At 36.4% G+C, this 23769-nt stretch overlaps 1 protein-coding gene across 4 annotated transcripts in view; it reads left to right on the top strand.

Annotated features, from left to right (window-relative positions):
- The window catches only part of USP6NL (USP6 N-terminal like), a 238309-nt gene that overhangs the window by 174298 nt on the left and 40242 nt on the right, over positions 1-23769 (top strand). For all 4 annotated transcript variants that reach the window (XM_037847962.1, XM_037847960.1, XM_037847959.1 and 1 more), the window contains 2 exons: positions 11735-11815; positions 19348-19455. In XM_037847962.1, the coding sequence (XP_037703890.1) occupies positions 11735-11815; positions 19348-19455 (189 nt within the window). The remainder of the gene's footprint in view (positions 1-11734; positions 11816-19347; positions 19456-23769) is intronic.

Here is a 23769-nt window from a genome sequence, read left to right as displayed (position 1 = left end):
GTACAAACAGATCAGATCTCACCCCCTATTCAAGGTTCCATGTAATTATGGTGTTTGAGTAAACTGACCATACAAGTTAAATTATATGGCGTGCTACAGAAAATAAAGATTTTCCACCAAATAACCATCTACACCTTTGGTCTCAGGCAGAAGTTGGAGTTTTAAAATACAGTCAATATTATCTTCTACCGGGTATATGCATTTTTAAAGCTTCAGAGGTGATTCTCATGCACCCCTCTGGCTAATAAAGCACTATTCTAGAGCATAGATCCTTGGAACAGAACGGTTCCCTGAGATTTTAATACATTTTTCATAATAACAACCAAAATGTTTCCTATAGCCAAATACGTATATTAGCATTTTAAGGACTTAGGGAAGTCTTCTATATAGTAAACCTGTCAACTTTTTTTAAAATCCAGTGTTTGTCCTTTCCTCTTTATGCTCAGCTAGGGAACTGGTTCCATATCTTGTGTGCATGAGAACTAGGGACTGACTGTCTTAAGGTTGGTCAGAATCTCCCTTCCCCTTCCCACTTTTTTCTATGTCAAATAATGCATTATAGAATGAAAGTGAGTCTATCTATAGAAATACTCTCAGTAGTTTGTGTGTGTGCTGAGGTTGGTTTCAGTTAATGGAGGTGAAATTGGAATTTGTTTTTGAAAAATATTTTAGAAAATCTTCCCAATCACCCTTCATGTTGTTTTGAAAAGCAAAACTGTAGTGTGACCCTAAGAGGTAACCCAAATTGCCATTTTACATATGTAGAAATCCATTTGTGTACTATCTGCAGTTGAATTCTCCTGTGACTGCCTGGTTCTCTTTCAGTATCGTAACCTTGGTGTTTATGAGAAAGGAATTTCTTTCTTTTAATAGTTGCATTATTGAGTAGCAACTATGTGTCAAGCACTAGAATAGGTACTGCATAGAATAATAGGATAAATAAGACAGTTTCCACCTTTGAGAAGCTCACTCTCCAGTGACTAGAGGAAGACCGTAGGTGGGAGAATATTGATAGCATTAGGAATCATAGTTTCAGTGAAATGAAATGGTAGTGCTTGTGGTGGGGAAGGCTGATTCCATGTGGCTGTGAAAAGAATGAGAAGGAAATGAACATAGCCCTTTCTAAATTCTGTCCTTTGGTGAAGTTTCTGTCCGTTTCCTTTGAAGTGGGCAAATAAAGTCTTGTTCCCACTCTCCAGCCATCCTCTCCTGTCTTGTTGAGTGTCTGCCTTCCCTAATCCTTTGACCTCACTGTTGCCACAGCTCCACTGCACTGCCGCTGTCTCATCCCTCACCACTCTCATGTCTCCATTTCCCTTTTCTTTCCCAGCTCAAGTTCTTTTGTAGGTCATTATAATCACTCCCTTGCATAAATCTTCAGCTCCCTTGCCTCTCTTGCTTCTTTTTAAATGACCATCCTAGCTGAAGTCCACTCGTCCACTCTGCCTCTTCAGTGCCTGCATCTGCCTGACCAATGAGACTGGAAAAGGTACTCCCATTTCGATTTGTTTCACTCTAAATCACAGACCTCAGCTGGACCACTAAGGCTGCCTGGCAGTCAGCCTGGTTTTCCCTAGGAAATTTACTCTCTATTTCCACTATTTGAACCTTGTCTTCCCTCCTGAAGCCTCCAGCACACCCTTCTCCAGGTGATGTTCTTGCTTTTTATTTCATGAATTTTATTTCGCAGAGAAAATAGAGGCAATCAGAAGGGAACTTCTACAAGTTTCTACACACACCTCCACCCCTGTCTTTTCCACGAGATTCCACAACCATGCCTTCGTCTGTGTTTGTGTCGTCCAGCGACTAGGAGTATGCCTGTCGTTCATTCAGACACCCTCCTAACTGTTCTTCCGTCCCCTGAATTCTTTCCTTTTCTACTTGATTGCTCCCATCAGAGTGCAATCTGTTATCACTTCCATTAAAAAGAAATCTTCTTTTGACCCTATTACCTCCTCAACTACTGCTTTGACTCTGTTTCCCTTACATCAAAACTCCTTGGAAGAGGTGTCTGTATTCTCTTTTCCATTTCTCTCGTAATATTGTCTCTTGTATCCATTCCAAACAGATTTTTAACTCCCAAACCTTTTATCCCACCACTGTCACTATAAAAGCTTCTGATAGCACTGTGTTGTTACATCTAGTGGTCAGTTCTCAGTGTTCCTCTTGACCTGTCAGAAGCATTTGATATTTCCTTTCACTGTCTCTTTTTAAGTACGTTCTCTCTTGTTGGCCTTGGGGAACACCATACTCAGATTCTTCTTTCCTCACCGATTGCTCTTTCTATGTTTCCTTGACTTCTTCCTTCTCATCTCCTATGAGTGTTGTGGCAGGCCTTGAACTTCTCCCTCCCAACTGTTCTTTCTTCATTGGTGATCTCATCCGGTCTTTTGGCGTTAAATGCCAATTCTGTGTTGAAGACTTGGCTCCCTGTGCCCCTGACTTGTTTATCCCTGTACATATGCTTCAGGGTCTGCACTTAGAGGCCTGACTTCAATGTCACAGGTCTCTGTGTTTGGATGTCTTAGAAATGTCCAAATCAGAGCTTCTCTTACTTTTTCACATCCATTCCTTTAACCAATGCCCACATCTCAGTAAACAACCACTCCACTCTTCTGGTTGTTCAGTCCAGAGGCTTCTGAGTTATCTTTGACTTTCTGTCACACCCCGCATCTCACCTGGCAGCCAATCCTGTGAGCTCTGCCTTGAGAATGTATTCAGAATCTGATGACTGTCCCCATCTACCCTTCTGCCATCCTGGTCCACTGTCATCTGCCTTTTGGAGCCTGCTGTATTCTTGCATCCTGTCTTTTCTCACCTAAACAGCCAGAACAATCCTGTTAAAACTCAAGTCAGATGGTTTCTCCCTCTGATCAGAGCATATGACGGCTCCCCATTTTTCCCAGAGTGGAGGAGGAAGGTTTTTGGAATAAGCTGCAAGGCCCAGTAGGATCCCGACTCCTACCACCTGCCCTTGCTAACTCAGGGCCTCCTTATTGTTTCTTGAACATGCTGGCCACATTCCCTCTTTCAGGCACTGGTTATACTTCTCACCTTGGAGACCCTTCCCTCTGATAGCTGCAGGGCCCTGTCCCTGATTTCCTTCAGGTGTTTACTCTGGTGTCACCTGCTAAATAAGACCCTCCTTGACCATTGTACTAAAACTGCAAACCCCTTCCCTACATGCTAATTATCCCCCTCCTTTATTTTTCTCTTTAGCACTTAACACTGTTTCACATACTGTATATTTTACTTATTTCTTTATTTCATCTGTTTCCTTCGACTATGAGGGCAGGGCTTTTAACAGCTCTGTTCACTGCCCGAGCCCAGAACCGGTGCTCAGCACAGAGTATGTGCTCACTTAGTAGTGGCTAATGCATGGCTGAATAATGTAATGAGTTCTTTATAACACAGATACTGAATTTAAAGCACTGGCAGAGATTCTCTTTTTGAGGGTTACAGTGTCCTTTATTTGAGAAATTAGGGAGACAAGAGTTGGAGGTGATTTTTTAATAAAAGATGTCCGTATTTGCCAAAATGAAAATTGGCAACTCAATATTGATTTTACCCCCCCTCCAATCCTCTCCCCCTCTCCCAAGCTTCTTGTAATTTCCTAGGGCAGAAAGTCTGAAAGTCTAGGAATTGATGATATAGGTAATTCAAGAAATTGTGACAGTGAAGAGAAGAAGAAAGAGAAGACAAAGCTAGTGGAGGATGCATGATTGAGGGAGACTTTTTAAGATTTTTTTTTTTCAAGAGACTTGGCCTGTACAATAAAAGACTTCTTACTCAATGTTATTACACTTAAAATGAATTGGGTGTTTACTCTAAAGAGTTGAATATAATGGAAAATTACTAAAAAGTGATCTGTGCATACCTTAATATTTCATTTTAGCATAAGATGTAAATTGATTCATCAGTCTTTTATTGGGGGAAGGGCAGGGTTCTGAGGTTGCTTATTTGGGTTCCATCATGCCTTTCATACATAAACTGCACTCATATTATACAACCTGCCTTTTATAGTTTTGGTTTCTTTAAAATGGAATGAGAACTTAGACACATGCAAAGCAGTTGAAGGCTGGGAATTTTTTTGTTTATCAGGATTCCCCCCCCAGTTTTTCTGGTTTGATTGAAATTCATACATTCTACAGCAACGGCCTAGTCTCAGTGGCCAAGCTCTGCCATTTCTAGAAAACTACCAAAAAATTCTACATCTGTTTATTAACTGAATAAAACCAATGGCAATGTAGGCTGAAGTCTACAAATGTTTATTCATCCTTACAAAGCACACACTTCCTACCATCTTGGGAAGATGAGCTCACTCATGATAGTTAGGAAATCATGGCTTTAATTCCAGCTTTGCCAATGTATTATTTTATGTAAGGGCTATTCTGTAACTGAAATCCCTTTTTAAAATAGGGATAGTAGTATGCAATCCCTTATGAGAGGATTAATGTTGGTGTTTCCAGAGTGCTGTGGGTTCTCCCAACAGGCACTTAAACAAATACACACAGTCTACAGAGATGGTATTAATAATGGATTATGTTGTTTCTTTGAGTTTATTGATGTTTTTAATAAGGAGGAGTGGATATATATAAAACTATTAATTTTCATAGATTCAGCTGTTCCTTTAATGTAGTATATTTTACATGATATATGGAATGATGGAGCCTATTTAAACCTTTCAAAACTATATCTTACATAGTTTGAAATCTTACTTAAAATGCACAACTGATAGACTTTTCAATGTCAAGGTATATTATTCTGTAAAAAAAAATAAAACATTTCTTTCCTTCCTGTACTTTTTGTCCTCTCCTGACCTCTGCTGGTGAGGCTTACACATGCATGACACTGTTCAGCTTCATCTACAATCCTGTATCTTAATATTCAGATAGTTCTGAGTCATAAAAATTTGAAGTCTTGAATTTGACCAAAATTCTAAGATTTTTATTTCTAGAAGAGATGGCTTTTTAATATCCATGCATGCATTGTGTGTCTGTTTAGCCTTTACTATCTTAATGTTAACTGTGTCACTAGTGGAAGAGCAGGAGCCTCAGACCAGATAGAAGAGAAACTAATATCTTGGATGACTCAGAAGACAGTTGTGGGGGTACTTACTATTGAGCTGGTCCTGCACAGCCTTTAAAAATATAGTTTCACATCCCTGGACTAGGTTGAGAGGTAACAGAGAAGAGACTGGTCCTGGTTTTAAACCTTACACGTACATCCTTGCCCTAGTAGGAGAGGCTGTTCCTGACTTGGAGATGACATCAACTTAAGAAAATAGGGTATCATATCACAAACTTTAACAGAAATTTAATCCCTCCCTGAAAGCAGCTCATGGGAAGAAAATTACACAACAGGGAACCATTTTCTTAGTCAGTGGAGTAAGAGAGAGAAAGCAACGGGAATATAGGCTAGAGATTTAGATCTCTGCATTATTTTCTTTTTGATATGTGTTGTTCTGACATTCTCAGAGAAGTAGAATTTTCTTATACTAGGGTTTCTCATATTTTTAAAAATTAAATTAAAAAAATTACATTGGTGACACGCACATATAGTATCCAGTTCTTAGTTAAATATTGTTCCCCATTAAAAAGAACCATGGTTTCTTAAAGAAATGGCTGATTCCAGGTCTGGAGTAGGGATGGTATAAGGTGAACCTGAATTATCATCATGTACAAGGCAGTGGTCAGAAACTACTAGGGCATGTCTAAAGGATGCTCTTGAAAGGCAGAAAAATATCTGACCAGATAGGAGGCAGTCTAGCCAAATTTGGGATAATTGGAATAAGCTTCCAAAAGGATAATGATGGTAACGGATTATAACACAGTGAGTAAAATAATCCCTTAGACCATGGTGATACTGGAAAAGATGGAGGGACTAAAAAGAAAAAACTTTTTAATAGAAAAATGCCAATTAATATGGAAGGAATGCTACAATTAGGAGAAAGGAAAATTGCCATCTTAACAGCATCGGTCAAAACTGATTCATACAGGGATTGTCAATAGATGATAAAACCATTGGATAGACTTGTTTGGAACAGAATATTTATGCTATCTTAAAAGAATACCACACTGATTACTAATTAGTTCCAAAAGGGAATTTTTCTATATAGTTAATGGAGAAATTGGGCAAATACCACCTTAACCAAGTGATCAGACTAGCAATAGTGGTACAGATTAACATTATGTATAATATTTATGCCAAATCTAACCTGAATCTAATCATAAGGAGACCATCAGACAAAGCCAGAGAGTGTGGTCCAGACTCTTCAAAACCGTCAGTTTTATGACAGGCAGAAACAGGTGAGGGAACTGTTACAGATTAAAGGAAACTACAGAGACATGCCAATAATGGATGCATTATCTTGGACTGGATCCTGAATCTCTCCCCCTGACCTCCAAAGCAAAATAGCTATAAAGAACATTTTGGGAACAAGTGGAGACTTTGGTGTATGGGTTGTTTATTAGGTAATAGTGAATCAACTTCAAATTTCTTTACTGTAATAATGGTAGTGTGATTATGTAGGAAAATGTGTTTTGTTCTCAGGTGATACAGGCTCAAAATATTTAGGGATGAAGTATTCACAGATTCTGTGACCTTCTAATGGATCAACATCAACATCAAAAAAGCCTTCCATGTAAATAGTATCTGGCACAATGTTCCTAATTGGTAGCTCTTTGTAAAGCATGTTATGTGTATGGTACACAGTTCTTTCAGCTTTTCTGTAGGCTTGAAATATTTTTAAATAAAAGTTGGAGGAAATAGGATGCAGGATGCAGAATTATTTAATATCCATTTTGTACAGACTTCTAACATCAGTAGTTCTGCCGTGTGGTAGCACTTTGAAAAGTGATGCTAACATAAAGGAATGGTACCATTTCTACCATTATGCTACATAAGAGATATTTTATTATAATCCGCTTTTGGTTACTGATTGAACCTATTAAAAGTAATAATATGATTTTGGTCTGTCTATTCATATTCATTCTTCTTCCTACCCTGCCATCCCTAGGACCAGGAAAGCTATTCATTGCATCATTAGTACTGTTCAGTTGTCTTTTCTTATGCAAATTCTGTTTCATTTTAAAATGTTTAACTTTTCTTGTGTAACAACTGCGGTTTGGGATGAATATAATGTGATATTGTCCCTGTCCTCAAGGAGCTTATGATTTAATAATAATATGATTTAGGTATTTGAGCCAACTGAAACACAGGTGTTAGGTGCTGTAACAATAAACATAACAATTCTCATTTTATAGGTGAGGCAATTAAGGTACAGGAAGATTAGGTAACTTGCCCCACATGAAGCAGTTAGTAAGGGCCAGATCTTGGATTTGAGTTCAGGCCATCAGGATGCTTGATGCATGCCACGACATGTTGAGGAGAATATTAATTTTGCTTGGTACATGGGATCCTTTGGGAAAGACTCCAGACTTTTCTTGACATTTGACCTGGGTCTTGAGGATGCATAGGACTGCCAAATCATGGTGAGGAAGAGCATCACAGGCAGAGAAGTAGCAAACATTGGTCCACAAGGCATGAAAACACACTGCATGTTAAGAATGACAAATAGTTCAGGGTGGCCAGGTCAAAAAAGTAACAGAAAGTGAAACTAGAAGGTGAGTTGAGGCCATATTGTGAAAGGCCATCCATGCGCTCTGTGTTAAAAAGTTTGAACGTTATTCATGGATAATGGGTGATCACTGAAAGATTTTAAATTAGTGCCTGTTTGAAAAGTTGTGGTAGCAGTGTGGAGGTTGGATTGAAGACTGTCAGGAGACCAACAAGGAGCTATTGCTTTCATCCAGGAACTGTGAGTGCCTGGGATAGGACAGAAGATTTGTTGGAGTCAGGAGATCAAAGATGGGACCAGCAGAGTGTAGTGTGAGTGCGGGAAGTAAGATGAAAACAAAATTGAAGTTTCTAGTTTGTTTGGCTTAAGGTAATGATGTTGTTAATTCATGACAGGGAACAAAAGGGCAATAGCAACATGTTTAGGAAATAGTTTTGCCAAGTTGAATTTGAAGGAGCTGTTAATCTTTCAGGTGAAGATTCTAATGTTAATCCTGTTGTAGCCCAGCTTTGCCTTGGTGCTGTTGGGTCCATGGTGAGATGCTGGTCCTCAGCCTATTTTTGTAGGGCATTTAAGTTCACGTTTGTCACATGTATTTCCAGCTACTTCTTACTTCAAAATAATTGCTGCAGTAGTTAGCTGCAGCATGTTAGGTGGCAAAGTGTATTTTGTCAATGAATTGTAGCCTTATGAGTGGGGTAAAAAAAGACTTTCGCATGTATTCTAGTCTGGTATAGTTGAACTGACAGCATTATGGAGTTATAACTTAAACTTGATTGATCTACTAATGTATAACTTTAAAAACCTACTGCCTGGGAGCTTTTTCCGAAGTATGCTATTTTTCCTTCTTCCTACTGTAGGGGAAAGAAAAGCATACCTAATGGTTCTTAAAATTGTGTATGTGTGTGTTTGACCTGGCAGTGTGAGAATGTGTAACATTTGAAATTGTGGATGAGCATTATAGTACAAAAGTGGGCCTTTAAAATAAAAAACAAACTACATCCTAAAGTGATTCCTTGATAATTCATAGTCATAAAAATGAAAGATAGCAAGAGAACTGCTAGATCTCAGCAGGCAAAATGTATTTTATTATACTCTTGAGTTGGCTTGAATTATTTGGCGTTTTCTTGTTGGTGGAAAAAGGAATTATGCTTCGAAGAAGTTAGGGGAGGAAGTGCAGAAGAATAAAAAACTCCCAAATGGCAACTTAGATCAATCTTAATTTTTCACAGCTTGGCCTTCTGTAAAGTCACATTTAACTGAAACATTAATTAGATTTCAGTGCCCCACTGAGTTTTAAAATTAAACATATTTCTGGAACCATCTGCAACATTTTATCGCTAATAGTATAATGAAGAATTTGCTTAGTCTTTTGAAAAATGAGAATTATAACAATATCTTTTGCTCATGACTGATTATCTTTTATTATGAAAAACCTATTAAATTTTTAAGAAAAGAGTTATGAAATTATTTAGGAGTTTTAAGAATATGTCTAAAAACAAAACTATATAAAAATATTTCATTGGTAGCTAAAGGAATGCAGGCCCTGGATGTGTTTGAATCCCACTTGCTAGATAAGTAAATCTGGGCAAGTCACTTAACCCCTTTGTGCTTCTGTTTCCTTATTTTTGAAATGGAGGTGATTATACTTACCTCCTAGGGTTGTAGTGAGGATTTTTACTATTGGTTCTTCTCTTTATGGCAGTTGAAGTATTTGTCCTTTGAAGGAGACATCTGGCTTCATCTCCGTATGTTTTCTATACAGAACTGGTTAGTTGTAGTCCTGTTTGAAGATGGGAGAAAGAGAAGGAAATTGTAGATATGGACCCTTCATTGGTTTGTTAATATGGTAAGAGCCTTTGCTTGGAGTCTGTTTACAGCTCTCCTTTAACTAAGAAAGTAAAATTATAAATCTGGAATAAAGGTTTGCTACTCTTTTTTTATTTGGGTACTTTTTCTCATTAAAACTAAACAAGTCATTCTGCTTGGTGACCCTTTCTACCTCAAATTCCATTACTTAATATTAAAATTATGTAGTAATGGAATATTTGACAGTTTTTTAATAGTTGAGGAAGAAAACTGTTACAGTTTTCATACATTTGGCATGTGTGAAGTAAATTTCCTAAATCTATAAATTGGTGTATATGATACAAGCATGTCATGCTTATGAACATTTTAACCATTTCCCCTTTATACTATATGTTAAGTTTCTCCAAGTCTTCACCTTGCTTGTTTTTTGATCATAAAATGTATCCTTAGAACTATTTTCTTTATTTTGTCTTCTGTTTCCACTACTTTTTTATTCATATGCTTATTATGTTTACAACGGCCTCTGGAAAAGAAAATGTGGGAATTGAGAGTTAACAAAGTAGCAGAATCTCTCCCCACTCATAGGAGAATTATATTGGGTTTTGTTTTTGTGAAAACAAAGTCAATAATTAGGTGCCTCCTCCAGGCCAGGCACTGTTCTAGGCAGTGGGGAAAGCAGCAAATGCTCTCCGCTTCTGTGGAGCTTAGAGTGGTGATGGGAGAATGCAGTTGTATGCAGCAGCAGAGGACTTCCTGATACCAAACCCCAGAAGGGACAGACTCACCTGCTTATGGACAAAGAGGTCACCACAGACTTCCGTGCTGAAGAGGGTGTTTTTTTCTGCCTGGAGGGATGGAGTGCAAATGTGCTTTCTGATGGTTGTCAGGCTCCCAAAGAAAAGGGAGAGGAGTTTTTAAGAGCACAATACAGTTGGTCACTTTCTTAAATGACATTAAATAATTTTGTTTCAACTACTAGACAGCACTTGGAATGGTGACAACACCGTATCTTGTCATACTTGAATGTGTTTCTTTAAAAACCCAGTTCTAGTCCTTATATATATTACAAAACAGCCCTAAAAGAAGAAGTGGCATATTTTCTACGGTACTTGAGATACTCAGTATAGAACTGAAAAGTAGTCTAACTGGAACAAAGGCAAGTCTTCACAGCTGTATGATTTCAGCAGCCAAAGCTGAATTATGATACAGTGTGTGTAAACAAAATAAATAGATAGATATAGAGATAGCGTTTTAGTTTCTTGGCTGCTAAATAAAGCAAATACCATACAGTGGGTTGACTTAAACAATGGGAATTTATTGGCTCATGGTTTTGAGGTTTGAAGTCTAAAATCGAGGTGTCATCAAAGCAATGCTTTTTTCCAAGAAGACTGTGGTGTTCTGCAGCTAGCTGCTGGAGACCCTTGGTTCCTCGGCTTTTCCATCATATGGCAATATGGCAGCGTCTTCTTTCTCTTCTGGGTTCTTTTGACTTGCGGCTTTCTAGCTACTCCATGTGGCTTCTCTTCCATGTCCAATTTCCTTTGCTTATAAGAATGTTGGGACCTGGGCATGCCTTTTGTGGGGGAGATGATTCAATCCTAGATAGATAGATAGATAGACAGACAGGAAAATAAAGAGGGGTAAAAAGAAAACTGAGAGTTGTAGGTGCCATTATTTTTCTAAATTTATTAGTCAGATAAGTCACTCCACCACCTTAGGATTGAGTAAGGATGTGTATTTCTGTATATTTCTGTGACAATTGCCCTTGGCAGAAAGTGAGCTTCTTGATAGCAGTAACTATTACTTATTTTTGTATCGTTTTTCTCTAGTAGCATAGTGCTTGTTATATATTAATCATTCCATCAGTAAATAATAAATAAATAATGAATGATTGAAAACCCAATTCTCCTTTAAAAATCCATCTCTGTTGCTGAAATCATTAATATGCTAGAATGCAATGCAAAAGAAGGGAATTGAATTTTGAAATTATGTGTTGGTGCTTCATAAAACATGCTTTAAAGCTTCCTTTTGGTTTAAATGTATAAAATACTCAAGATTTTCAGTTATCAGTTTAAAAGTGTTGGAGAATTTAAACAATCTTTCCCTGTCTTTTTACTTACTCCAAAAGAGAGTTTTCTATGAATCTTAACTTTAGCTGTGGTATTGCTATTGATGCAACTGTTGTTTATCCAACTTGAAAAAAGATAGGATATTTGCTGTCGAATATAGCACGACTTTTTTCATAGTCCTGTTGTTTTAAAGCAGCATTTCCTTCGTAAATAGAGGTAATTTGTTACTAAGTAAACCTTGAACAAACAGTAACAATGAATTTCAATTTTATTTTAGCAAAAACACCTCGAAATTGAAAGAACTACAAAATGGCTGAAAATGCTGAAAGGATGGGAAAAATACAAGAACACTGAAAAGGTAATTAAAAAATGTTATTTCTATATGAAACTGTATTAATTCAATGTGTATTTTCTTCCTTTTTTTAATTGCAAAAGTATTACACACACACACGTACACACATATGTTTAGTTTAGTTTAATTTAACTTAATGGAATGCCTTACATTAGGAGGAGTCTTTTTGTTGTAAGTCAGAGAATACCCAATGCAAATTGGTTTCAGTAATTAAGAGGATGTATTGGATGGTAGATTGGTGGGCTGGGCTTCAGGTGTGATTTAATTCATGTACTCAGTTATGTGGCCTATGACTTAATTTCTTTCCATCTGTCTACTCTGCCTTCTGCCACATCAGCTTCCTCTCGAGGTTGGTTTCTCTTTGGGTTCGGAATGGTTACAGCAGTTCCAGACATCCTATCTACATGTCACGGTGCTCAGAAAGAGAGAGAGACCTTACTTCTGAAACCTTTCTCTAAAGGACAAGCAAGCTCCTCTTTCAAAAGCTTCTAGCAAACTTCCTCTTAAATCTTTTTGTCCTGCATTGAGTTCCTAAATTTTAAACCAATGAAGAAGTAAACAAATGCTTATCCATTAATACCATCACCAATCTCATCTTAAAAGTCTTTTAAGTTTGAGAAGGTTATCAACTACCCAGTGATAGAAGTTTTCCAAAATTCTAATTTTTGCTTGAAAGGTCAAATGTTATCAGTGGCAACAAACAGTGTCCATTGTTTTCCTTCAGGTTTAACCTCATTTTTGAGAAAATGTCCGCGAAGTAGCCATATACGAATAACCGTAGTTGGTTATTCATTTCTTCTTTCAAATAATGATGATATTCCATGGGAAAAAAGCAGTTGATTCAGATGGCGATTCATGCATTCTCACAAGTGCTCACAGAAGAGCTCTGTGCTGACTTCTCATTTCCTCACTCAGAATATTAATAAGGCATGTACTCAAGGATTGAGGTTTAATAATGTTAGTAATTTTTACTGCTTCATCGAGGACATTCCCAAGTAAGTGTAATTTGAGAACTGTGGTACAGTCATTGTACCCTTGCCTTGATTTGTGCAGAAGTGTGCAGTGTTATCTGTGGCTTTCCTGCAACAGTCAACACAGTGAAAAAGGCAGATAACCCTGTATTATTGTTACCAAAATAGTTTGGACTTTGAGAATTTCTGACATTCTAAGCCTCAGTTTCCTCATTTGTAAAATGGAGATAGTAATGCCCATTCTAAAGGGATGGAGATGAATTATGTCATGCGTGGAAAGCAGCTGGCTTTGTACCTGGCTTAGCGCAGCATTCAGTGAATGTTAACTACTGCTACTAATTTTTTGAAAGAAGGTTGGACAGTAAAATTTTTTTTTAAAGAATAAAAAGAAATCTTACATAGTCCTACCAGTAAAGCACAATTGAGTTAACTGTTGACATTTTTGTTTCCACCCACCTTTTATTCTATGTAATTGTTTTTTTTTCCCTTCTTTTTGCATAGATACGAATTATTGTAGGTAAGCATTTGCCAACGAGAATTCCAGAGAACACCTGTTCTTTGGGTTTGAATAGGTATTAAATAGAAGTAGTATAGCCTCATGGTTAAGAGACAAGATGCTGGAGGTAGACTAATTCTGGGTTCAAACTTCTGCTGTGCCATTTACTAGCTGAGTAACCTTGGGGTAGATATTTAACCTTTCTCTGCCTCAGTTTGCTGACTTTTAAAATGGGAATAATAATAGTACTGCCTCAGTGAGTTGTTTTGAGGATTAAATAAGTTAATTTATATATAGTACATAGAGTAGTACCTAACAGTATGCAGTCTGTCGGTGTTACTTCTTACATGAGAAAAAGGATTCTCTGATTAAATTAACGTGGGAAAACCAGAGTTCAAGTTAAGCAGGGTTTCTTTATTATAGGATTCCACAGTCTTTAATATTATAATATATGCTGTGAATTTTTAAGACGTTAGACTTATTTAACCATGGAAATCTTTTTGTCATCGCTCTTTCACAGGACTAATGTCATTTATCTTTTTGAGAATCCTAAATATCCTTATTTTAAAGGCTGTCAGATTCTTTTATTGTTTTGTTTTCATCAGGAGTGATTTCATTTTTGGGTTGTTGATTTTATTGGCTATCTGTCATAGCATTCGGTTTAGAACTCAAGCTATCTTTAAGAGGAACAGTTCAAAGTAGATATTACAACACCTGTGCCCTTTAATATTATACAGCTTCTTAGATTGGACAAAAGTTGACAACTCCTTTACCTTATATCTTTGTGTAAAGATTGCTCAAGAGGTAATTACAGGATAAATTTCATTCTATTACACCTACACTCTAATCTCACATTCAGTTTTATAAAATATTTGTAAAATTATATGGCTTTATGTTCTTCTCTAGTATACATGTGTCTATGAAAGTATGCAAGCCTCTAAAATTGAGCAATGCTGCTAAGTTGTTATTCTGACAGCAACTCTGGCTAATGCAGTTCCCATTAAGAGAGATTTTAATGGAACTATTTTCTTAGAGGTATAATTTTAAAGCACTATCCTGTAACTATAATCATTTGATGATATATATGGTCCAATTTGGTGTGAAACAGAAAGTGCCTTCTAAAAGAATTGCTACTTTCAATTCATACCTACCTTTAAATTGCATTGAAGTAAAAAGTAGCATGTATTTTTCTTCTGTTCCAAGGAAGGTATGCTTTTTCTCCAAAGATTCCTTACTTTCACAATACTAATAAGGAGAAATTGCTTTAAATGTCTTGAAATAAAAATATAGCTTTGATAAAGACAATTTGGATTTTTAGTATACAAATTTTAATGAAAAAAGTTTCTATTGTTTGTGTTGCTTTTGTGTTCTCTCAGTGATTGCCTATCCATGTGCAGTCTTGTTGTAATCTTTAAATATAGTCCACTAAACAAAGTTATCTCTGTTGAAGTGGAGATATTATGATCTAACTAGTCATTTTATAATTGTGTCTAAGCTATGTAACAGCAGAATACCTATTGCAGATGCATGTATGTTTTGGTTAATCAAATAACCAAATAGACATTTAAGATCATATTAGCCAACATTTTATTTTACTGATGGGAAAATTAAGGCACATTGTTTAGAGAAAACACTCTCAAGGTCACACAGCTTGTTAGTGTCAAGAGATCTTATGTCCAGACTCTAAAACTCATTTGGTTGTACCATTCTGTCTTTTATGCTAGCTTACCTTTTGATGTTTGTCAATAAGCAGTCCAAAGGAAATGTAGCTATAAGAGGCAGTAGCCCTGTGAATGGTTTAAAAAATTTTTAGACCCAGATTAGACCTATTTGCAGGCAGAGAGGAAGGAGCCAGTGGAGCAGGGGTGATGAAAGAAACTGGAGAGGCAACTTTCTTGCATAAGCAGCTCAAAGAGTAAACGTTACCAGTATGCCCTGTGTTGTACACTTTTTGTTTTAAAAGCCTCACAAAATTGAGCCAAGCTTGCTGAGAAAATTTCACTGACTGGCAGCTGTAATGTTATTTATGAGGTGGACTGGACACCTTTATCACTATTTTGAAATCAGTAAGGTTAGAAAGAAGTATTGAAAACGTTAGATCATTCGATGGAATTTTTTTTTTAAGTTGATGGATTTCCAAATGTATCTGTAGGGCTGACATAGACTGCTTGGTTTTATTGGCAAGTGAACAGAGATTCTTGGGGGGAAAGGTAGATTTCATGTACCCTTATTTGTTTTTTTTTCTGAAAGATTTTACATGTATTTATAAAATAAATTTATAAAAGGATTTTAATGGTTTTGTCAAATTTCAAAATGTTAAAACATTTGAAACATGATATAGAAATATATCATGGTTGTTAAGACTACCTAATGTGAATTCTTATTTCATAGCTTATTTGCTGTTTGAGTTTTAAGCTAGTTACTTAAACTTCCTACATCTTAATTTTCTCATCTGTAAAATGGGGATGATAACAGTAGTGCCTCTTTCGTTAGAGATGTTACAAGGATTGAGTCGATCTGGAAACACACAGTCTAATGTTGGCTCATAATAAAGAATCGACAAACATCAGGATGAGACCACAACAGCAGCTAGCCTAGTGCCTCATTTACTACCCTTGCCCCAACAATTCTCCCCTCAACTTTTTCTCATTCTCCGTTACACTCTTATGTGTCCTTTTAGATAAAGGCTAACAACCTCCTATGTGGCCCTCTGGGGACTAGACTGTGTGTGCCTACATTCTCTTTTACCACCCTGGCCCAACTCTGGGGGGTCTTTCTCTACCACAGCTTCTCCCTTCGGTGTGATTCCCGGCTCCAAAACCAATTAGTGTGTGTGCCTTTATTTTATTATACAGTGTTTATGTTACAATTACCCGCTTACATAGGGATCTTCCTGCTATACTGTAAATTCCCCAGGAACTTTTTCAAGGTTGTCACCATTGTACCTAATATATGTTTACCACAAAGCGCAAGTATTGATTACAAAATTTTTCTTTTTAAAATGAATGGATGATATGGGTTTATGAATTGGGGGACAATCAGCTATCTTCTGACAAATTCTGCTACTTTATTAAAGCTGTAATCTCTAGGAGGCAGTGTGGTTTGGCAAAAAGAACCCTGAATTAGGAGTGAGAAAATGGAATTCTTTGGCCTAGACGGACTAATGTTTTATACCTCGGTTTCCTTCCTTTTAAAGTGGAATAGCACCCACTCTGCCTACATTACAGAGCTGTGGAAAATATGAGACACTACTTTGTCAACTGAAAGATTCTCTACATATGTAAACTGGGCTATTGCGGAGGATAAGCAAACTGTATCTTAACTCTTGTGCTTCAGTGTAATTTCTGCTTAGTTTTACAAAGTTTCTAAGATAATTGAAAATTTGTAAGGAAAGATATTTAATCATAATAAGTCTCTCTCTTGTGTAACAGCACAAGTATTTGAATATCAATAAGCATAATTTAAAAGTCTTATTTTAAGTTCTCATAATTTAATTCTTTTCCTGCTGCATGTGATTTTATGTATATCTTTTTTTTCATTAACTCCTTGAGCTTGGGTTCCAGACACATCCTTTTTATATTCCTTGTAAGTTTTAGGTATAGTTATATTACCATTCCTTTCATGCTTTCTGCTGTTGGGATTTTCTTAATATTTTCCTGTTGTCTGTTCCCTGTGTTTTAGATGTCCAGTTGGGTACAACTGTATACCGTGGTCATGGGACAATGGCCTTTGTGTTTTGTAAAATGTAAAATCAATATCTTTCACCAGCTGGTACCATCTTGTTATTTAACCTCTTTGGATGAGTTTTTTTAAACCTCTGTGATTAAGTTTCCATTATCCCACAGAGTTGTTGGGATGATTAAATGAATGTCTGTAAAGACCTTAAAATAATTGCCTACACATAGTAAAATGTGTTCAGTAAGAGTTCGTTGTTTTAATTGCTACTGTGGGTGATGATAATGTTAGTGTATTAGTATTTCTTTCTTAATCTTTTCCATGTGTGTCTAACTTTTAATTTTAGCCCTGAAGTGGTAGTAGGGCCATTCACTTTTTATTTCTACTTGAAATTTTTTTGGTACCTCTTCTTAATTTAATCATAATAATTTGACTGATTATTTTTTCCTGAATTGAGATTAACTTTGGATAGGTAATAAACAATGATGTATGTACAAATATTGAGTAATATGTTGAATCAAAGCAATAAAATAATGTCAAGTAATACAGTTTAAGAGACACATGGTAGAGCTCTTATTTTACTCATTGAAAAGCATCAAGTTAGTGAAAATTCACTTCCATTGACATAAGTTTATTTACCATCATATTCTGTTTTACTATTTAGAATTTCATTTTTGACATTTGCAGTAATTTCTGTACTTTCTGATACTCATAGCAGCTGCTTAAAGTGCAGTATCTTCATTCTAGAAGTTTAAGAGATTATTTGAAGTTACTTTTAGTGTATAAACATTCCTTTAAAAGTGTAATTTACTATAATTTTGAAGTGTATATAGATGGCAAGCTTTGTTTGGGAAAATAAATTTTAAATTCACTTGTTTTTACTACATTCAGTTTGCAGTTAATGGTGGTATATGATTAGTGCATCGGACATTGCAAGTTAGTAGAGTCTAGTTTACAGTCACACATAGTCTCTCTGGGTACGTCCAATTAGAGCTGCTGTGTGAGTTAAGGATGTCTATTATTCTAGTCACTATATACTGTACTGAAATCTCAACTTTGAGGCATAGTATTTTATACAAAACAACAGAACTGAAATTATGAATGTGATTATCTAATTGAATCATTTTCAGAGTATTCAGTGTTTCACAATAAAAATTGCTCCAAAAACATCATTCACTTTAAATCACATAATCAAAGTTTCTTAAAGCTACATCGTGACTTACTTACTAAAGCATTAGCTGAAAAATCTAGGCACAGTAATTGTAGAGGTTGAAGCTCTGCTTCTTCCTTGTCATATAGCTCTTCAGCATTTCAACTATCAGAATGTGTCTTGTTTTCTTAGCCATAATATTAAAATATATTCTTTTGATCATAAACGTAGTTATGTATGTGTTCTTACCTCACTCCTTAAGGGTTTCTGCTGTAATTTTTTAAGTCATTTCTTTGTTTGTACAATTAAGTTTCAAAGTTTTATTATACATGGCATTTAATGGCCATAGTTTTGTTTGTTATTTTGAATAATTATACTGGAGGAAAAATATAATTACAATAAATGGAGAAGAATATGGAGTCTTAAGATTCCTAAGGTGATAGCACTGTATTGATTCAAGGACCCCAGGAGTTGATGAAACTGATGTTATATGCCCAGTTGCATTCAAAAGTGATATCTTTCCTTCTTGATGGAGAGTTATCACTATTTTTATCTGATTAAATGGGACCAATGTCAGTTAAAAAAAATAAATAAATAAGGACAAAGGTTTGCCTGAAGAAACTATTAAGAATTGAAAAGAGAGGAGAGGAAGGTGAGAATGAGGGGGATGGGGCAACTGAAAATTGCTTGAGGTGGAATGAACTGATTATGAGCTAGAAGGGAAGGAGCTTGATATGTTTGGGAGAGCCCCAGAGAGAAAGTGGTGGGAAAGAGATTAGGGGCTAATCTGTGTACTCCATGAGGACACTTTTGGCACAAGGCAACCTCTTTGCTACTGGGAGCATCTTGTAGGTATGTGGGGAAAAAGGAAGAAAGTGTGGAGCAAGTTCAAGTGTGGAGCAACAGGGAATGTGTAAATCAGATGTTCACAGCTTGGGAAGTGCCTGTGTTAAAAAAAGAGTACTGATTGCTTTCATGCCACTTTAGGCTACCTTGTTCGTGATATGAAAACACTAATGTACGAGGCATATTTAACATTTTTAAAATTTGCTTATTTTACCCTTTTGGTGTATTTGCCTCCCTGTTATGATCTGAAAAATGATCTAAATGTGCCAGGTTAAAATGTATCAATTAGTTATCATGGGTACTTTGAAAATAAAAGACTAACAGGTATGAATTAGTTTGATTTGGGCTAGTTTAAGCTTTTGTCAGTTTCTGACCTTCAATTTATCTTTTACTTAATAAGTTTCATAGGAGAATTTACAAAGGAATCCCACTCCAGCTCAGAGGGGAAGTCTGGGCTTTACTTCTTGAGATCCCTAAAATGAAAGAAGAAACAAGAGACCTTTATAGTGTGAGTATCTAAAACTAAATTGCTATTTTGAAGTTAAAAAGTAAAATGTATTTCATTTTGCTTTCAGGGTGATGTAAGGTGTTCATATCATTTAAAACTATATGAAAATTAAACATTGGCTTTTATAGACCTATTCTCTGTTTCTTGGTTTTGTTTATTGTAATCTATTTCTTAAATTTCCAACAAATATTTCAGTGAAAATATTATTTTCTGTATCAGTCAATCAGTAAGTATCAAGTGCTTTTCAGATATGTGTAACATAAGATGATCAATCAATGTTGGGGCACACTTGTATGGAAAATTGACTGACATCTGATTGTAGCTGCTCATTACCAATGTAGAATTGATAAATAGATTTCTGGTGTCACTGTCAGAGCTTGTGGGACAATAACAGCAGATTTTAGTTTACCTAGCAGCTGCCTGTATATGAATGACTGTTTTCTTCACATTAACAAAAAAGTAAATTTCCCTCCAAGATTATTAGGATATCTAATAGATTTTGAAATATTCCATTAGAAAATTTGTATAGAATAAATTAAAATAGATTAATGGAGAAAAGTAAAGTTATAATTTTAAATCCAAAGACTTTGGAATGCCCTTTTGATATTTTTCTTCTTTACATTTGTATATATATATCTATATATATAAGATTTCATCAAGATGAAAGATAGTAAGTACTGGTTAATTTTTTTAATTTTGCCTAATGGATTTTTAAAATAAGCTCTTTGGACCCTACACAGACTATAAGTTTTATGTTTCAGCATTTTAGAGTTTCAAATTGTTTTAAACTGTGATTAGATATTTGTTTTTATTGTCATAGTTTTAGAGCTGGGGTTAAAAATAAAGTATGTCTGAGAGAATTCATATGAACTATAACCCCAGCCCCTGTATAGTGTGTGGGCATATGGCAGGTGCTCAGCAAATACTGGTTTAATTAATGAAAGAAAATAATTACTTTTATATAGCATGCCAATAGTAGACTTGTACTTTACAGTTATATTTTAGGCTTTTTTACAAAAAATAAAATTATCCAAAGGCTGGTTAATATGAGAGAACCATTTAATAAAAAGCAGTCATAGAATAACAACAAAAGAAATGATTGCCTGCCAGTGGTTTCCTGCTTATAATTTTCAGCACTAAATAAACATTATTTTTACTACTTGAGTTCCCCCAGCATCATTTCTTTTTAACCAGTTCTTCCTTTCCTGACTACTCTCTCATACTCGTCTCTCCATAAGTTATGCACACATTGGTACTTCGCTAACAATAAAACTACCTTTTCTTAATCTGTTAAGAATTTTCTCAGGTGGGTGAAATTATTTGTGCGCATTTGAGTCCTTCAGATTTCCTTGCTCAGCTGTTTTTCCTTTCTTAGGATCAAGTTCTGTGCTGGTTGCTGAAGAGCATACAGAGATGAATAGGTGCAAGGTCAAGAAACTTTTATTCTCTATTAGAGGAGACATGAATGCATAAAAATATTTACTACTAGTTAGCATGTGACAAACACTCTAAAAGTAGTTAAACAAAAAAGTTGGCAGAGTTCAGAAGAGGGAAAGAAAAGAAATCACCACTGACCTTTATGGTTTAGGAAGACTCCATGGAAGTCTCAGGTGGGCTTTGTTTCTGAAAGGAAGTGGGAGAAGGAGAGAAAAGGAGATCGGTGAATTTTTAAGGCCCATCCCAAAGACCTTTCTTAATGCCAACTTCCCCCCATTTGGATATGGTGAGTTTTTTTTATTTGAAGCTTTGTATTACTGTATTTTTAAAATACAGTATGTATTTTACCATGAGGAGAGCTAACATTATTTGAAGACCTTTATGTGTAGCTGCTATTCTAAATGCTGTAGTGAATTAACTCATTTAATTCTCATAACTATGCCAAAGAGGCAGGTATTACTATCACTCTCTTTGTTATTTTCATTTTACAGATTGGAAATGGAGCTTTGTGAGGTTAAGTAACTTCCTCAAAGTTAGAAAACAGCAGAAGCAGGATTGAAAGTCTAGGCTATCCTGGCTCCCGTGCTGGCAAGCTTATCTCCTGCATTCTCCTCTTCTTTCCATTGTGCCATATTGGTATTTGTCTCTCTTACACCTAGGCGTGTTTCTCTCAAGTGGTAGGGCTCAGTCATTCATGGTTCACATCCCACCTACAGCCTCAGCTAAGCTCGGTGACCTTGTAAGGCAAACTCACAGTGATTTCACTAATTTTATCTCCCACTCTTGTCCAAGTGTGTCCAGTGCACTTCTGCCCTCAGGTCTATGGGTTCATTGGATCTATTTCTTTAAAGTAAGCTGCTTTTACATTTTCGTGACACTCTGGATCTCAACCCACCCAGTCTCAGCGATAACTGTAAAGTCTTTGTACCTCCTTTGACAGAGATACATGTATCTGATCTCTTGTATTCTGTGACTATCTTGTAAACATTTTAGACCATAAATAATGTTTCTGACCTATTATTTCTTACATACTTTTAACAGGGCATTGCTTCTGTCATAAGGCTTTTTTTTTTATGTTGGATTTTTTTTCCCTCCAGAGTAATTGATTCTATAGATGTGTTTGGGTGTTTTTCTTCTTTCCAACTAAATTTTATTTTAAAGCATTTTTTATCATGCCTTGTCAAACATGTTCTTCCTATGTTTTTATATCCCATTTTTTACAAGGAGGCTTATTGAACAATAACAGTAACCTCTTGTCTCAGTTTGCAGGGCTGATGTACCAAAGTACCATAGTCCATTTGACTTAAACAACAGAAATTTATTGTCTGTCAGTTCTGGAAGCTAGAAGTCCGAAATCAAGGTACCAGTAGGGCCATGTTTCCTCTTAAAGGAGAGAAACTGTCCCATGCTTCACCCTGTGTCTTAGTTTGCTAATGCTGCAGAATGCAAAACACCAGAGATGGATAGGCTTTTATAAAACGGGGGTTTATTTCACTACACAGTTACAGTCTTAAGGCCACAAAGCGTCCAAGGTAAACACATCAGCAACCGGGCACCTTCACCTGAGGATGGCCAATGGCGTCCGGAAAACCTCTGCTAGCTGGGAAGGCAGCCGGCGTCTGCTCCATAGCTCCGGCCTCAAAACGGCTTTCTCCCAGGACATTCCTCTCTAGCAAGCTTGCTCCTCTTCAAAACATCACTCCCAGCTGCACTCTCTTTCCTCTTTGAGTCAGCTCGTTTATATAGCTCCACCGATCAAGGCCCACCCCGAATGGGTGGGGCCACGCCTCCATGGGAACATCTCATCAAAATTATCTCCCACAGCTGGGTGGGGCACACTCCAAGCAAATCCAACCATCACCAAAACGTCTGCCCCACACAAGACCACAAAGATAATGGCATTTGGGGGACACAATACACTCAAACTGGCACACCCTGGCTTCTGGTGGGTGACTGGCAGTCTGTGGTGCTCCTTGACTTGTAGTGGCATGACTCAGTCTCTGCCTCTGTCACATGGCTGTGTGCTTCTCTCTCCCTTCCTCCCTTCCTCCTCCTCCCCATCTCTCTGTCTCTCTGTCTTTCCCTTACTAACTATGTCCAAATTTCCACTGCCTATAAGGACACCAGTTATATTGGATTAGGGTCCACCCCAATCCAGTCTGGCCTCATCTTAACTAATAATGTCTTCAAAGATTCTGTTTCCAAATGGGATCAGATTCCTGGGACCAGAGGTTAAGGCGTGAACATGTCTTTTTGGGGGACACAGTTCAATCCGTAACACTTCTTATTTGCTTTCCCATTACCTAATTTTTTTTTTAGGTATTAAAAGAAGAAATATGAGATTATTATATTTGAAGCTAAATTTTGTATTGTCCTCCAGACCACCTGGAGTAACAGAAGTAGCATGCAATAATATTTTAGTGCTCTTATGATTTTTATACAATACTTGAACTATCTTCCTCTGTCTTCAGTCTCTGAAATATACTAACAGGGTTTCAAAAACTACAGAAGCTGCCCTTCTCTGAACACACACCTCAAAACACAAAAATATACATACTCATAAAACACTTAATGTACACACACATAATCCAGACATACCCATATACTCTTCTTTCCACTTTTAGCTTAAGTTAGAAGTTAATACTTAACTTTATATATATATTTATTGGAGTTGATTTTAGCAATAAATGTATGTTACCAATATATGGTAAGTAGATCAGTATAACATGTATCTAGATGCTTTACACTTAAACATGGTTAAGTATAAATTAATCTAAATTATAATGTTCCATCTGGCTAAATTATGGGAAGTTTAACATACTCATTTAGCTCCCCTTCCTCCTGAAAGGCTATTAAATGGACAGCAGAGGGCAATTA

Source organism: Choloepus didactylus, chromosome 8 (genome assembly GCF_015220235.1).
Source record: "Choloepus didactylus isolate mChoDid1 chromosome 8, mChoDid1.pri, whole genome shotgun sequence".
NCBI lineage: Eukaryota > Metazoa > Chordata > Mammalia > Pilosa > Megalonychidae > Choloepus > Choloepus didactylus.
This window is presented reverse-complemented; position numbering and strand designations above follow the sequence as displayed.